This window comes from Manis javanica, chromosome 3, assembly GCF_040802235.1.
Source record: "Manis javanica isolate MJ-LG chromosome 3, MJ_LKY, whole genome shotgun sequence".
NCBI classification, from domain to species: Eukaryota; Metazoa; Chordata; class Mammalia; order Pholidota; family Manidae; genus Manis; species Manis javanica.
This window is the reverse complement of record NC_133158.1, coordinates 181,974,485-181,989,016: the sequence shown is the minus strand read 5'-3', so window position 1 is coordinate 181,989,016 and position 14,532 is coordinate 181,974,485. Positions and strand designations below refer to the sequence as shown.

Here is a 14,532-nt window from a genome sequence, read left to right as displayed (position 1 = left end):
GAGTCCACACCAGCAAGGTTGCCCCCGACATCCACCACAAGGAATATACAGAATGGTCATTAGCACCCCAGCACGGGGCCATGCGGGAGACCTTCAAATAGGCAGAAGGAAGGGGACTTGGAACCGAGGAACACCTCGTCAGTGTACCGTGAGAACCATAGGAAGGATGTGCTGTGTTCCAGTTCCTTCTAGGGCCCCGAGGCCACCTCTGGAGGCCAGGGCCACACCTCACACACTGCCACAGGAAGGCAAGTGGAGGACTTGATGTGCTTTTCCAGCTTCCCAGGCTCCTCACTGTCTCCAGTGTCTCCCTAAGCTTTGAGGCCCCTCTCAATCTGTGTACGGAGGAGCACCCGGATGGATTTCCAAAGTCCACTGGCCCCCAGACTAAAGCTGTCTTGCCAGAAAGATACCCTTAAGTTAATTTAAGTCATACTATGCCTAAAGAGTGGTAGGATAAAGATGCCATTTGCTGCATTCTAACTAGTTGCGATAATTTTTTTAACGTGAGAAAATGCCCAGTTCCAATCTGCAAGCCCAGAGTACTCCCCTCTGTTAACAAGGTGGGGGCACAGACAATTTATGCAGAGTTGGACAACTGGTTGATTCTGCTGGAGACTAAAAAGTGGTATCTGAAGGAATCTTCTTCTGCACTATTACAATTCTTGGCCATAGTTAAGGGTTCTGTTTTTAAAACTGGGTGTCACCAGCAGACAGACAATTATTAAAAGTCTGTCTTTATGTTAGCATAAAGCCAGCAGAAATGAGTGTTCATGTCAATTATTAAAAGACAGACAAGTCCCAGAGAAGACCTGCAAGAGTCCAGGTTCAATTTCGCATTATCCTGTGTGGTAGAGATGGTCTCCAAAACATAATTCCTTTCCTGCCTGCATGTAAGGCTGATGCTCACTCCAGGAAGTGGAGAATCCTTGAATCAGGAATGGTCTTGTGACTTTCTTTCATCAACAGAATGAGGAAGAAAAGATGTTCTGAGACTTCTTGGACAAGGACTTAAGCAGCCTGGCAACCTGTGCCTCCTCTCTCTTGCTGTCAGTCAGTCCACACTAGTCTACCGTGAAGGAGGCTAGAGGGTGAGAGGTCATCTTGGGTGTTCAACTGCTACCAGCTGAACACAGCCACATAAGTGACCCTAGCCAATGCCACACAGAGCAGAAGGATCACCCTGCCCATTCCTGACCCAATTCCTAACCCATGTAGTCATGATAAATAGCAAATCACTGTTGTTTTAAACTACTAAACTATGGGGTGGTTTGTCATGCAGCAATAGACAGAGAAAATACTCTGAGGCCCAAAGAAGGCTTAAGATACCCCAAAATAAGAATAGGGTAAGATTATGTTCATAACTCTGGACATTGTTGATCTCATACATGGCAGGCTTATCAGAGGACTCTAAATCAAGGGCAAATTCCACTAAAGAAATGGATCCCTGTGGATCCAGGCAAGTACTTGGGGAAGGCAGGGGTGAGGGTGTGTGGCTCCTGCCTGCCTCCCCTGGGGGAACTGGTGGAACTCGCTTTCCTCCCGCACAAATGACTTGCCCAGGGATGGGCATGTGGCCCAACAAGAGCCCGTGAGACCCCCAGAGACGACAGGCACCCAGGCCCATCAGATTTGAAACTGAAGAAATATAAACTCTTGAGTGCTACCATTATAGAGTGCCTGAACCTAGAGCTTGCACAAAAACCACCTCTCACGGGGCTAAGCTCTGCAGTGGCATGGCACAACCCAGACAACAGCAGGTTCTCTTCATGACAGAGAAGGCTCTGGGTCACTGGACTTTACATGTTAGCATAAAGCCAGCAGAAATGAGTGTTCATGTCAAAAGATGTGCCTAAGAGTGCTTGCAGAAGTTTTATTCATAAATAGCCCCAAACTGGAAACCACCCCAAGCCCCATCAGCAGGACAACAGATAAACCGCTATATCCATACAATGGAATTCTACTTAGCAAGGAAAATGAATGAACTACTGACACAGCAAACAACATGGATGAATCTCAGAAACATTTTTCTAAGTGAGAAAAGACAGACCCAAAGGAGTCTAGACCATATAATTCCATTTACATCAAGTTCCAGGATCACCAAAACAATCTGGCACAACAGTGGTCAGAACAGTGGGTACCTTTGTGGGAAAGGGAGCCTGGACTGGAAGATACGGAACCTCTGGGTGTGGTATGTGAGAAATGTTCTGCGTTTTTATCTGGGTGTGGTTACATGGGCAAATGATACGTAACAATTCATTTAGCTGTACACTTAAACGATGTGCACCCTTTATGAGTTGCTTTTCAATAAAAAGGTAAAATATATTAAAGAAATTCTTAAAGGACAATCTCCAGTGGTGAACAAGTGGATCCCCGAGACAGAATAAGAATTCTGTATGCATGAATCTCACGACCACACCCTATACGGAGGCCAGGAAGGAAAACTTGTCCTGATTAAAGAGATAAAGATACTGAGGCCCAAGACAAGCCCAGAAAGCCAGTGGCTGAGCAAGGACCAGAATATATGAAATCTGCTTCTTGTTCCATTCTCACAGACTAATGACAGGCCCCAAAACTCAGGAACAAACTGAGTCTGGCAGAACATGGGGGAAAAAATAACTGAGTTTATCCAACTTTCTGCACCCAAATTCAAGACAGGTGAGATTTCTGCGATAAAAACAGGCTCTATTTGCCATCTTACCTGGGATTGCACAAAACCACAGAAAATCAGAGGAAGGTTGGATGCTCCCACCAGTAAAAGCCAATCATGTGAGTTCTACTAGAGCCAGCAAACTGCATTCCATAAGGTCTTCTTTTAGTGAACTATGCATAGCCACAAATCAAGGTAGAAAACACTGTGATCAACTGCTAATTTCTTTTTTCTCTGAATGCCTCCTCTTCCCACCATGCTATCATCTTGGTAAGCTGCCCCTACTCACCATGTCCATGATCAGATGTCCACAAAGAAAACACCTGTCAGCAGACTGCTGGAAACCAGAGTACTGCAGAGGAAAGAGAAAAGAAAGTTAAATCCAGGTAGAGCAGATGAATCCAGCCACTTCCCCACCAGTGAAAATTACAAGAAATTTCTCACTCTGTACAGAAATCTGTCATTTCCCTGAAGACAGCATGTCCATGTGATGAGTCATATCGTATCTCTACCACAAAAGTCATCAAAATACTAACACCACTTGCCCCAGCAACTGTGCCTGGGCACTGATGACATGACAGGCTCTGAGAAAGGGGCCATGCATAGAAGACTTTAATCTCTGATCCAGTGCATCTCATTCCTTGAGTCCTAGGAACCTGTAAGAAATGCAAATTCTTGGGCTCCACCCAAGAATTGGAAACTCAAGGGGTGGGACCTGGCAATCTGTTTTTATAAGCCCTTCAGGGGACTGTAATGTATGCTCAAGTTTGAGACCACCACTCTAATCCTTAGAACAATTCTGCAATTACACCATTTCTCAAATGGAAGCTCAGAAAGGTTAGGTGAAGTTCTCAAGGTCACACAGCCTATAAGACTTAAGGGTAGGATTCAAATTGAAGGCTGACTGTGGCTAAAAAGCTAATGCCTTTTATAGCTAGTTTCAAAGAAACTTGATAAATAGCATCTCCTTTACCTTACCAACACACATACAGGGTGGAATCCTAAAAGAAATGAGGAACTCTCTTCAGGAAACACAGTAGATACTATACTCTGGAAGATACTAGAAGTTTAGATATTGTAAACAACTTATTTGGAGAAATGTAATGAAAAGGAAGGTGGAGAACAAAGAAAAAGGAAACTTTCCTCAACTCCACACCATGAAGTATAGGTTTCTGCTGCCTGGCACCCCTTCCCATTCTAGGGGTAACAGTTCTTTATTTTCACTTGGGGCCTAGCCCCACCCGCATCCCATGGTCCCCAGGATTCTTGTGGGGCTGACCCCACGCTGGGTTCCAGGCAGGGCCCTGACTCAGACCTGCCAGGCAGAGCCTCGCTTTCCTCCCGCACAAATGACTTGCCCAGGGATGGGCATGTGGCCCAACAAGAGCCCGTGAGACCCCCAGAGACGACAGGCACCCAGGCCCATCAGATTTGAAACTGAAGAAATATAAACTCTTGAGTGCTACCATTACAGAGTGCCTGAACCTAGAGCTTGCACAAAAACCAAAGAAAAAATGACACCTGAGGGAATTGCTGGAACGATCCTTTTTGGTTCAGCCAGTTCGGGTTTACTTGTCTGTTACTGGCAAACACAGTCATAATGAATCAAACTGCACATCTACCAGGAAGCTAGCCCCAAGCCATCTCTGCATCTCCCATTCCTCATCCCTGAGATGCAGGGCTTGGCACTGTGTGACAGTCTGATGGTGGAAAGGAAAGGATGTGCATTCTTCCGGTCAGGAGCAGGGGGATACCTTGTAGGTGGGCAGTGGGCATCATGCAGGGCGCTAACAGACCTGCCAGGGCAAGCCCCAGTGGGGGGTGGGGGTGGGGCAAGGAGCACCAACCGAGTCATCCAGGCACAGCAGGGGAAATGCACAGGCTAAGGCACGAAGACAACGCTGTGCGGGTGTGCAGGTGGCCAGCAGCAGAGCGAGCTAGACACACACTGGGAGCCAGGCAGGTGAGGACCACTGGGAGCTTCTGCACATGCTGGAACCCTGGCGACACGGACCTGGGCAGCCAGGATGACATGCAGGTGGTGTGGACAGCCCTGACAAGCCACAAGGAGGCCATGGTGGCAGAAGGCTCAACGCTTGGCTGAATTACGGGAGAGACAGGAAAGAGGAGGGCTGGAGGATGGAGGACCAGCCTAGGTCACAATTCTCGGCAGCAAGGACCCAAGGCAAGGCGGTGTTGCCGCCTAGACAAGTGCAGTGTGAGGAGCTGGAGGCAGCCCTGGGACCTGGCCAGTGAGCAGCAGGCTGGCAGCCAGCCTGAGGTGCTGGGCAAAGCGGGAGCTCAGACCTGGGAGCCACTGCACACGATAGACTTCCAATGGGTGGGGAAGGCTGAATTCCCACTGAAGACAGGCAGGGTAAGAAGTAACAGAGGCCTGGATCCCAGTGCAGAGGTTTAAGATAATGGGTGGAGTGGGCAGACATGGGCAAAGCCACGAGAGAACAGGAGAGTGACCCTAAGTCCCTTCAAAACACAAAGCTCTGTGGTTTGTCACTCGCCCTGAGAATATGGTCCACTCATGCATCTGTAGAAGGAAAGCCAGGACGCCTTTCTTAGGCAGCACAGTTTCCCAGCGATGCTGGGGATCACGAGAAAGCACCCTCTTCTGCCTGGTCCCAGCCTCCACATACCCCCAACCCTGACTCTGGTCAGGACTGCAAACAGGAGACAAACTCACCAGGAAGTCTTCCTCACAAAACACTTTGCCGTTGACAAAATAAAAGGCTTTTCCTCTCAGCTTCCGGCCTAAGGAAAAGACACAAAGGCGGGTAAAAAGAAAATGTTAATAAGCAGTAAACATGCAAAAAGTGCCAACTGTCATAACAGCCTCTGGCTGCTGAAAGCTGTGGGTGGCTCTGGCAATGGGCAGGCTAGGCCAGGAGATAAGGCCCTGGTGGTGCTACTTGGCAGGAAGACCAAGCGGGTCTTGGGAATCACCCCACACCCACTGTTTGCAATTCCTCTGCAGAGAAAGCGGCCAGAGAGACATCTGGAGACCAATGGCAGAGGCACATACAAGCAGAGGCACCGGGCAACAGTCTCTTGTGAAACGGCTGCTCCCACAGGCATTTGGGACTGTGACCTTTGATATGTTCTCCAGGGATGCTGGGGACAACCTATAGGAAAGTCGTATAAATTGGGCAACTCTTCTTTTCATCTGAAGTATAGAAAATATATGTTGTTGGAAGGATAATGATTTTTCTTGTTTTCTCTTAATTTAAATGTGGTGAGCAAGAATAGGAAAAATTAAAAGCACCCAGCCTCTCTAGATGTAACATCAGTTTCCATAAAGGTAGGACACCAACAGAATAACATAATTTATCAATTCCTTTGATCCCTTAGGAAAAAACACAATGGCCCACATGTTCAAGGTAAGCGTGAGCACTTTCATGAGACCCCGGATTTGCATTCCCATCTCTGAGAACATATGCAGTGCCAGGCACAAAACAGACCCAACAGACACCATGGGAATTTCAAAAACTGAATGAATCCTAAATATCAGTGGAATCAAGGCCCGTGGAACCAGGGTCCACACATGAAGCTTGAATCACCAGTGTCACAAACACTCACAGCGCTGGGGGTGCAAAGAGACCCCCACAGCGGCCCCTGAGCATCCTTGCCTGGTACCCCCCAGAGCAGGCAAGGAGCACAAGGTGGTGGAGAGGACACCGCTGACGCAGACTTGGGGAGCTCAGAGAGGCCTCTGAGAGCACTGACGCAGAGGAAAAGCCGCAAAAAAGGAAGTCAATTTAACTACAAAAGCAGAACAGTCCAGATGCATTAAAGACCTCAGTGTGAAAAATAAAAGCTATTTTAAGAAAATCCAGGCAACTGTCTTTGACCTTGGCATGGAAAAGAGTTTCTTAGGTAAGATATAAAAAGCACACCTTGTAAAAGTAAACACATAAATATGACATCAAAAACCTAAACTTGTATTCAACAAAAACTACATACACAAAGTTCAAAAGACAAAACTGCTGAAAAGCCAAAATGCTCCTCAGCAGGAAGATAGAGGGAGGGTTGGGCTGGTGGACCTGAGGCGACGTGGCAGAATAAGGAGCTGGAGGAGGCAGAGAGTGTACCCCTGGCCACGGGTGAACATAGCTGCAGACCGGGGGGCTGGCTGGAGGTAGCGGTTAGGAGGGAATGCTGGAGGCTCTGAGGCTGGCCATCCACTTTCTTGTCTGTCACCCACTTAATAGGAAGGCCCCCCCTTCTCCTGGCCGGGCAGACCATTCTGTGTGTGCCAATTGTTGCTGCCAGACACATTGCTGTCCCTCTTCCAGCCCTCTGAGTGCTCCCTACCGAACTTTTTTTTTTTTCCACAGGAAACTATGTTTTATTAGTTAAGTTTAGGTTCCCTAAGCAGGGGTTTCCCATTTTATTCTTAATTTGTTAGGTGACCCTTAGTGATGGTTACCCCACCTGTCTGAGTTTTGCAGTAGATCTATTTCAGCACCCTCTGGGAGAAAGAGTACCAAATCTAGAATGGAAATCAGTGATGGTCCTGTAAACCATTTGTTATATGTTCTCTTTAAAGACACATCAATTTGATTTTTGGTATTTTGAATAATAAAGGCCTCCACACCTGAGTGACTGCTTGTATTCAATAAGCACCTAAATAATGTATATTTGCCTTGTGAATCCAACTTAATACACAGCTGAAGCATAGCTAAACTCTTCTTCCTCAGTGTCTCAATGGGGCAAAGTGTCATTACTTTGACTAAGCCTTGAGGTACAGTAAGAAAACTCTTGATTTCTAAATACTGGTGAAGTAGACTGTTATCTTCTTTTCTTAATAAACCATTCTCCAACAGATCCAATCGTTTGGAGAAAACAGGCTCTTCTGTTCTTTGCAAAAAGACTTCAATATGCCCCATGAAGGGTCCCCACCACTAAGATGGCGAACTTCCGGCTTCTTTTAGGGGTCCTCGGTTCCCGCCGGCGCCACCTGAAGCCCAATCACCTCTCGCCCCCCTCCCAATCCCAGCACCTAGCCAACAGCCACCAGCCCTGTAGAAGTAACACCACAATCACCCTATGCCCCATCCTATATATCCCAGCACCTTTCCCTAATAAAGCAGAACTCTCCGGTAAATTGCTGTTGTGTGTCGCTCCTTTCCTTTCATTGGTGCCGAAACCCGGGAGACGGGACACCCCAACTGGGCCCCGTCTTCCCCCAACACCAGCAGCAGCTTGCCCTTGTCCTCTTTTTCCGGCGCTGGCTCATCACACTCACCACTCCTCTCTGGCCTTTAGGTAAGTCCCCCCCCCCCCCCCCCCCCCGGGGTGGGCCACTCTTCCCTGAGCTATCGCAGTGCCATTGACCGTGATCGTCCGGCAAGGCCCTGACGCTCGGGGACGAGGAGGGAACGCTCCCCGCCTCAGGCCCTCACGGCTGCAGCGGACCCTCAGGCCCCTCCTCCAAAAGCCATAAACCCTCACCTCAGGCCTTCACAGCTGCAGCAGACTCTCAGCCCCCCCCCCCAACAGCCATAAATGAGGTGACTCCTTTGCGGATGAGAACGCTCCTTTTCCCGCTCCCTCCTCCTTCTGTTCCGTCAGCCGAAACCTGTTCGGCCTGCCGAAAATGCCTAGCGCTAGGTACCTCGTGACTCCGGCACTCTGCCTTCTTAGGGAAGTTTGGGTGACGACCCACACTTCCCAAGAAATTCCGACTCGTATACGAGTTTCCGCAGACCACCAAGGATCATCGGGGACGCCCTTTGTCTCCTTGTGGTCTGCCTCCAGTCCGAGGATCCCCGTTCGTCTTCCCCTGTTTGTCTCCTTCTCTGTCCTTTAGCCATTTTGTCTCCTTGTGGTCTGCCTCCAGTCTGAGGATCTCCGTTCGTCTTCCCCTGTTTGTCTCCTTCTCTGTCCTTTAGCCATGGGAGCCTCCTCATCCCTCCCTGAAAGTTCACCTCTTGAATGCCTGCTTAAGCATCTGGCTACCCTCTCCCTGACGCCTGATATAAAACCAAAACTTCTCCGTAAATATTGCTCCCAAGATTGGCCGACATACCCCCTAGACAATAACAACCAATGGCCCGCAGGGGGAACTCTTGATCCTAACATCACTCGCAATCTCTTTAACTACTGCCAGCGCCTGAAAAAATGGAAGGAGATTCCCTATATCGAAGCTTTTCGCCTCCTAGCTCAAAATCCCAGCCTCTGCACCACCTGCTCCCCGCCCCAAGTTCTCCTAGCCTGCAAGCCGTCTCCCTCCCCTCCACACACTCCCAGTCCCTCTTCAATTACCTTTGACCCGGCCGACGAGCCTCCGCCATACAGACTTCCCCCTTCAGCCCCTCCCCCTCCTACAACCCCTCCACCCTCCGCCGCCACTGCCGCCTCTTTCCCCATGGCAGAAGCCTCCCGTCCTCTCCCTTCCCCTTCTTCTCCTACAACAGCCCCCCCCTTTCCTCTACCGCCGCCACCGCTGCCGCTTCCCCCGCAGCAGAAGCTTCCCATCCTCTCCCTTCCCCTTCTCCTTCTACAACAGCCCCTCCCCCTTCCTCTACCTCCACCACCGCTGCCGCTTTCCCCGCAGCAGAAGCTTCCCATCCTCTCCCTTCCCCTTCTTCTCCTACAACAGCCCCTCCCCCTTCCTCTATCGCCGCCTCCGCCTCCACCCCCGCAGAAGCCTCCCATCCTCTCCCTTCCCCCTCCTCCACCATCTCCTCCTGCACCTCACCACCTCCTCCTCTGTCCCCCTCACCTTCCCCCCTCCCGCAAATCAAGCCTGAGCCTTTCAGCCCCCCTCTAACTAAGTTCCAAGAGCCTCGTCCATCTTTGCCCCCTCAGATTCGGTCCCGAGAGCCTCCCAAAATTATCGCGGCTTTGCCCCCATTACCTGTTTCCCCTGCACAGACTGAGCCAGAACCCTTCAGTCCCCCTCAGACTCGGTCCCGAGGGCCTCCCAAAATTATCGCCCCGCTCCGGGAAGTAGCAGGATCCGAAGGCATCTTGCGTGTTCACGTCCCTTTCTCCTTAGGAGATTTAGCCCAACTAGAGAAACGCTTAGGTTCCTTTTCCACTGATCCCACGACCTACATCAGGGAGTTTCAATGGACCCTCCAGTCTTACAGCCTCACGCATCATGACATCTTCATGCTCCTGGCCAATACTCTCCTCCCTGAGGAGCGTAGACGAGCTTGGGACTTCGCCCAAATGCATGCTACCGAAACCCACAGGACTGACCCCACCTGTTCCCCTGGTCCCACTGCTGTCCCCGAACAAGACCCACACTGGGATTATAACACCGCTGTGGGTCTCCACTCTCGAGATATTTTTGCCTCCTGCTTAATAGCAGGTCTAAAAAAGGCAGCTCGTAAAGTAGTCAATTTTCAAAAGCTCCAAGACATAATTCAAAAGAGAGATGAAACCCCCTCCGAGTTCTTAGATAGACTCACTCAAGCCCTATTACAGTATACCAGCCTGGACCCAGAAACACCTGAAGGAAGACAGGTCCTTATGACATACTTCCTAGCTCAAAGCTACCCCGACATTAAAGCTAAACTCAAAAAGTTAGAACAGGGCCCCGCTACCCCACAGACTGAGATCCTAACAGTGGCCTTTAAAGTCTTCCATAACCGGGAGGAGGAGAAAGAACGCCGTAAACAAAAAGCTGATCAGGCCAATTTCCAGATGTTGGCCCAGCTGATAAAACCACAACCTGGGCGCCCCTCTACAGACAAGCCCCCCCAAGGAGCTTGTTTCAAGTGCGGAAAAGAGGGACATTGGTCAAGGGCGTGCCCCTCCCCCAGATCTCCTACCACCCCATGCCCCAGATGCCACAAAAAGGGCCACTGGGGGTCTGATTGCCCAACCACCCGAAGGGGAGGCTGGACGAACAACCCCCATCCTAAGCCCACCGTAGTGGGGCTGGCAGAAGAAGATTGACGGGGCCCGGGGGCTTCTCGCCCGACCATTTCCATCACCAAACAGGAGCCCAGGGTTACTTTAACAGTAGACGGTCGCCCCATCTCCTTCCTCCTAGATACAGGAGCCACCTTCTCAGTCTTGCGAGAATACCGGGGCTCTACCACGCCAGCCATTACTCCTATAGTCGGGGTAGGAGGTAAACAGATTTTCCCATTAAAAACCCCCCCCTTTTATGCACAATCCTAGACAGTCCCATACCTTTCTCCCACTCCTTCCTAGTTATGCCCCAGTGTCCCATCCCCTTACTAGGACGGGACATCCTTTCCCTCCTCCACGTTTCCATAACTATATCCAATTCCACAGCCCCCAGTACTCCCTTTCTGATGGCCCTCATAGCCGACAACCCCCCTCTACCCAATGAAAGCTCCAGTTCTGCCCTTATACACCCTGTAAATCCCAAAGTTTGGGACATTACAAGCCCCTCCATGGCCCTATGTCCCCCTGCCTCTATCAAATTACGTGACCCCTCTCAGTATATCTGTCAGGCCCAATACCCCCTAACCACTTCAGCCCTCATAGGCCTCCAACCCATCATTCAAGATCTCTTAAACAAAAACTACCTCAGACCCACTCACTCCCCATTTAATACCCCCATATTAGCTGTTAAAAAAAACAACGGATCTTTCCGCCTTGTCCAAGACCTTCGCCTCATCAACATAGCCGTTGTCCCTATCCATCCCTTAGTTCCAAATCCATACACCCTTTTATCGCAGATCCCTGCTTCTGCATCCCACTTCTCAGTCCTAGATCTCAAGGACGCATTTTTTTCTATTCCCCTAGACCCCTCCTCCCAAGATTTTTTTGCCTTCACCTGGACGGACCCATACACCAGACATTCTGTTCAGCTTACTTGGACAGTTTTACCACAAGGCTTCCGAGATAGTCCCCATATTTTTGGACAAGTCCTAGCTCAAGACCTCAAACAGTTTCACCATGATCACCCCGAGTCCACTTTATTACAATATGTAGATGATCTTCTGCTCTGCAGTCCCTCGTGGGAACAGTCTCAACTTGACACTGCGTCTCTACTTAACCTTCTAGCGTCCAGAGGTTACCGAGTATCCCCTGCCAAAGCTCAAATCTCTTCCCCTTCTGTCACTTACCTTGGATTCCTTCTGTCTCAGCAAAGAAAGTCCATTACCTTAGACAGAAAACGACTCCTCTCTGACCTGCCCGTTCCCAAAACCAAGACAGAAATCCTTTCCTTTCTAGGCTTGGCTGGGTATTTTAGAGCGTGGATCCCTAACTTCTCCCTGTTGGCAAGACCCCTATACGACCTCAGCAAGGGCCCCCCTGAAGAACCATTATCATCCTCACCCCGACACTCCTTCATTAAGCTCCGTCAAGCCCTTGTAAAAGCTCCAGCTCTCCATCTCCCTGATTTGTCAAAACCCTTCTCATTATACATTCATGAGAGGTCCAGTCAAGCTCTAGGAGTCCTAGGCCAATATTATGGCCCATCCTTTGCCCCAGTAGCTTATCTCTCCAAGCAATTAGACCCCACAGTTCGGGGATGGGCCCCCTGCCTACGGGCATTAGCCGCTGGACAGCTCTTGCAGAAAGAAGCTCATAAACTAACATTCGGAGCGCCACTTACCATTCTGTCCCCACATCACCTAAAAGACCTCTTAACCTACAAAAGTTTACAGACTCTCCCCCCCTCCAGACTCCTCACCTTACTGTCCTCTTTCCTCCAAAATCCAAACATTTCTTTCCTCCCCTGCCCGCCCCTAAATCCGGCCACTCTTCTTCCTCTGCCCTACTCTCCTCATACTCCCTCGCATGATTGCCTAGAAGCCCTTCACAACTTCCTTCCATGCCACTCCACGATCTCCGAAGGAGCCCTCTCACACTCCGACCTCATCTGGTTTACTGATGGGTCCTCCTTTAAACATGAGGGCATCCACTACTCAGGATATGCAGTAGTCTCCCTCAAAGATGTCATTGAAGCACGAGCCCTACCCCCTGGTACAACCAATCAGCAGGCTGAACTCATTGCAGCCACCAGAGCTTGCACTCTGGCCCGGGACACGTCTCTCACATTGTACACTGACTCCAAGTACGTATTCCACATTCTCTTGTCCCACGCGGCAGTATGGAAAGAACGAGGCCTCCTCACCACAAAAGGGAATTCCATAACTAATTCAGCCTTAATTACTAAACTTTTAGAGGCTTCACAACTCCCACACCGACTAGGCATAGTCCACTGCAAATCACATCAAAAAGATGACTCCCCCATTGCAAGAGGTAACAACAAGGCCGACAGAGTAGCCTGGTCAGTTGCCCTATCAGAAAACGCACCAGGCAACAATCCGTCTGCCCTTGCAGTTTTAGCCTTATCACAAGATGCCCTCTGCTCTCAGGACAAAGAGTCTCTCTTCCGCCTCTTACATGACCTGTTCCACCCCAGCCCCCAATCCTTAATCCATTTTTTACAATCTTTTTTTCCTCTCTCTCCTGAAGACAAAACCCTACTTAACCAAATAACCTGCAAGTGCACCATCTGCCAACGCACTAACCCTAATACCCCCCTCAAAGCCCGACCCTTCCCGGCTCATCAAGCAAGGGGTAATGTCCCCGCTGCAGATTGGCAAATAGACTTCACTAACATGCCCCCTGTACGACGTACCAGATACCTACTCGTGCTAGTAGATACATTTTCAGGATGGGTTGAAGCTTTTCCCACCACTAACAAACGAGCATCCGTAGTTGCCTCTATCCTCCTCACCCAGATCTTTCCTAGGTTCGGGATGCCCACTTCCCTCCAATCAGATAACGGCCCTGAGTTCACTGCCCAAATTATCCAGAACCTCTCCAAGTCGCTCTCACTCCCCTGGCATTTACATTGTCCTTATCGACCACAAGCTTCAGGAAAAGTAGAAAGAGCCAACAGGACTCTAAAAGACATCCTGACCAAACTATCTCTAGAACTACACCTTGACTGGGTTCGCTTACTTCCCTTAGCTCTACTCCGCATTCGAGCCCTCCCAAAGAAACCTTCCTTCTTGTCACCCTTTGAGATCATGTACGGCCGCCCGATTCTACCCCCGGGGCTCCCTTCCCACAAAGGACCAATTCCTCCCAATATAGCCCTTCCACTACTCTCTCTCCTCCGCACTGAATTGTGGAAATATCAAGATTGGCTCCTTCCTGATCCATCCGCCTCCCAAAATCCTCCTGTCTTACAGCCCGGCCAACTAGTGTTTTATAAGTCACCAGAGGATCAGCCCTCTCTCACCCCGAAATGGGAAGGTCCACACCCAGTTATTCTCTGCACCCCCTCGGCTGCCAAGCTCTCACTGCCTGATAACTCTGTCACCCCTTGGATTCATATCTCCAGGTTGAAACCAAATACCCAAGACTCACCTTCTCTGGACACCCAAGACCCATCAATCACAATCCAGAGTCCTTCGGACACAGCCCAAGACGCTGTCTACTCTACCACGCCTCATCCCTCTGATCCCTTGAAGCTCCGCATCTCCCGTGCACCCTCTTTGCCATCCATACCTGAATCATGACTTTTTCCTCCTTTACTGCTCTCTCGCTTTTTTCCCTCATTCCTATTGTCTTCCCTGCCGCCCCATCCTCCTTTGTATGGCGATTCAAAGTCAAGCAGACTTACACACAGCATCAAACAAAAGTTACTGCCCTCATTGCCACATCAGACTGCCCTCTGAAAGGCTGCTCTGAGCCTTTGTACCTCCACTTTCCTCCCTCCACTGAAGTATTCATTTACAGCTACCTTTATTCTCCCTACCTCTGCTTCCTCTATGACCAAAGACAAGCCTATTGCAGGCGATGGCCAGACACCTACGGGGGATGCCCCTACTGGTCTTGCACCATTCACTACATGGGTGACTTCCAGTACCCACAGTATTACTCCTCCAACCGTTTCATGAAATATCCCAACGGCTCAT

General features: G+C 49.9%; 1 protein-coding gene across 8 annotated transcripts in view; it reads right to left on the bottom strand.

The window, feature by feature from the left end:
• The window catches only part of LIMD1 (LIM domain containing 1), an 88,653-nt gene that overhangs the window by 7,498 nt on the left and 66,623 nt on the right, over positions 1-14,532 (bottom strand). For 6 of the 8 annotated variants that reach the window (XR_005060758.2, XR_012129590.1, XM_073232514.1 and 3 more), the window contains 2 exons: positions 5,349-5,416; positions 2,940-3,002 (listed from right to left, as the gene is read on the bottom strand). Coding sequence is in view for 4 of the 8 variants with exons in the window: in XM_073232514.1 (XP_073088615.1) it covers positions 2,940-3,002; positions 5,349-5,416 (131 nt within the window). In the remaining 4 variants the exon portion in view is untranslated. Of the gene's footprint in view, positions 1-2,939; positions 3,003-3,094; positions 3,307-5,348; positions 5,417-14,532 lie in introns of all 8 variants that reach the window. The other 2 variants (XR_012129591.1, XR_005060759.2) reach the window with 1 other exon arrangement.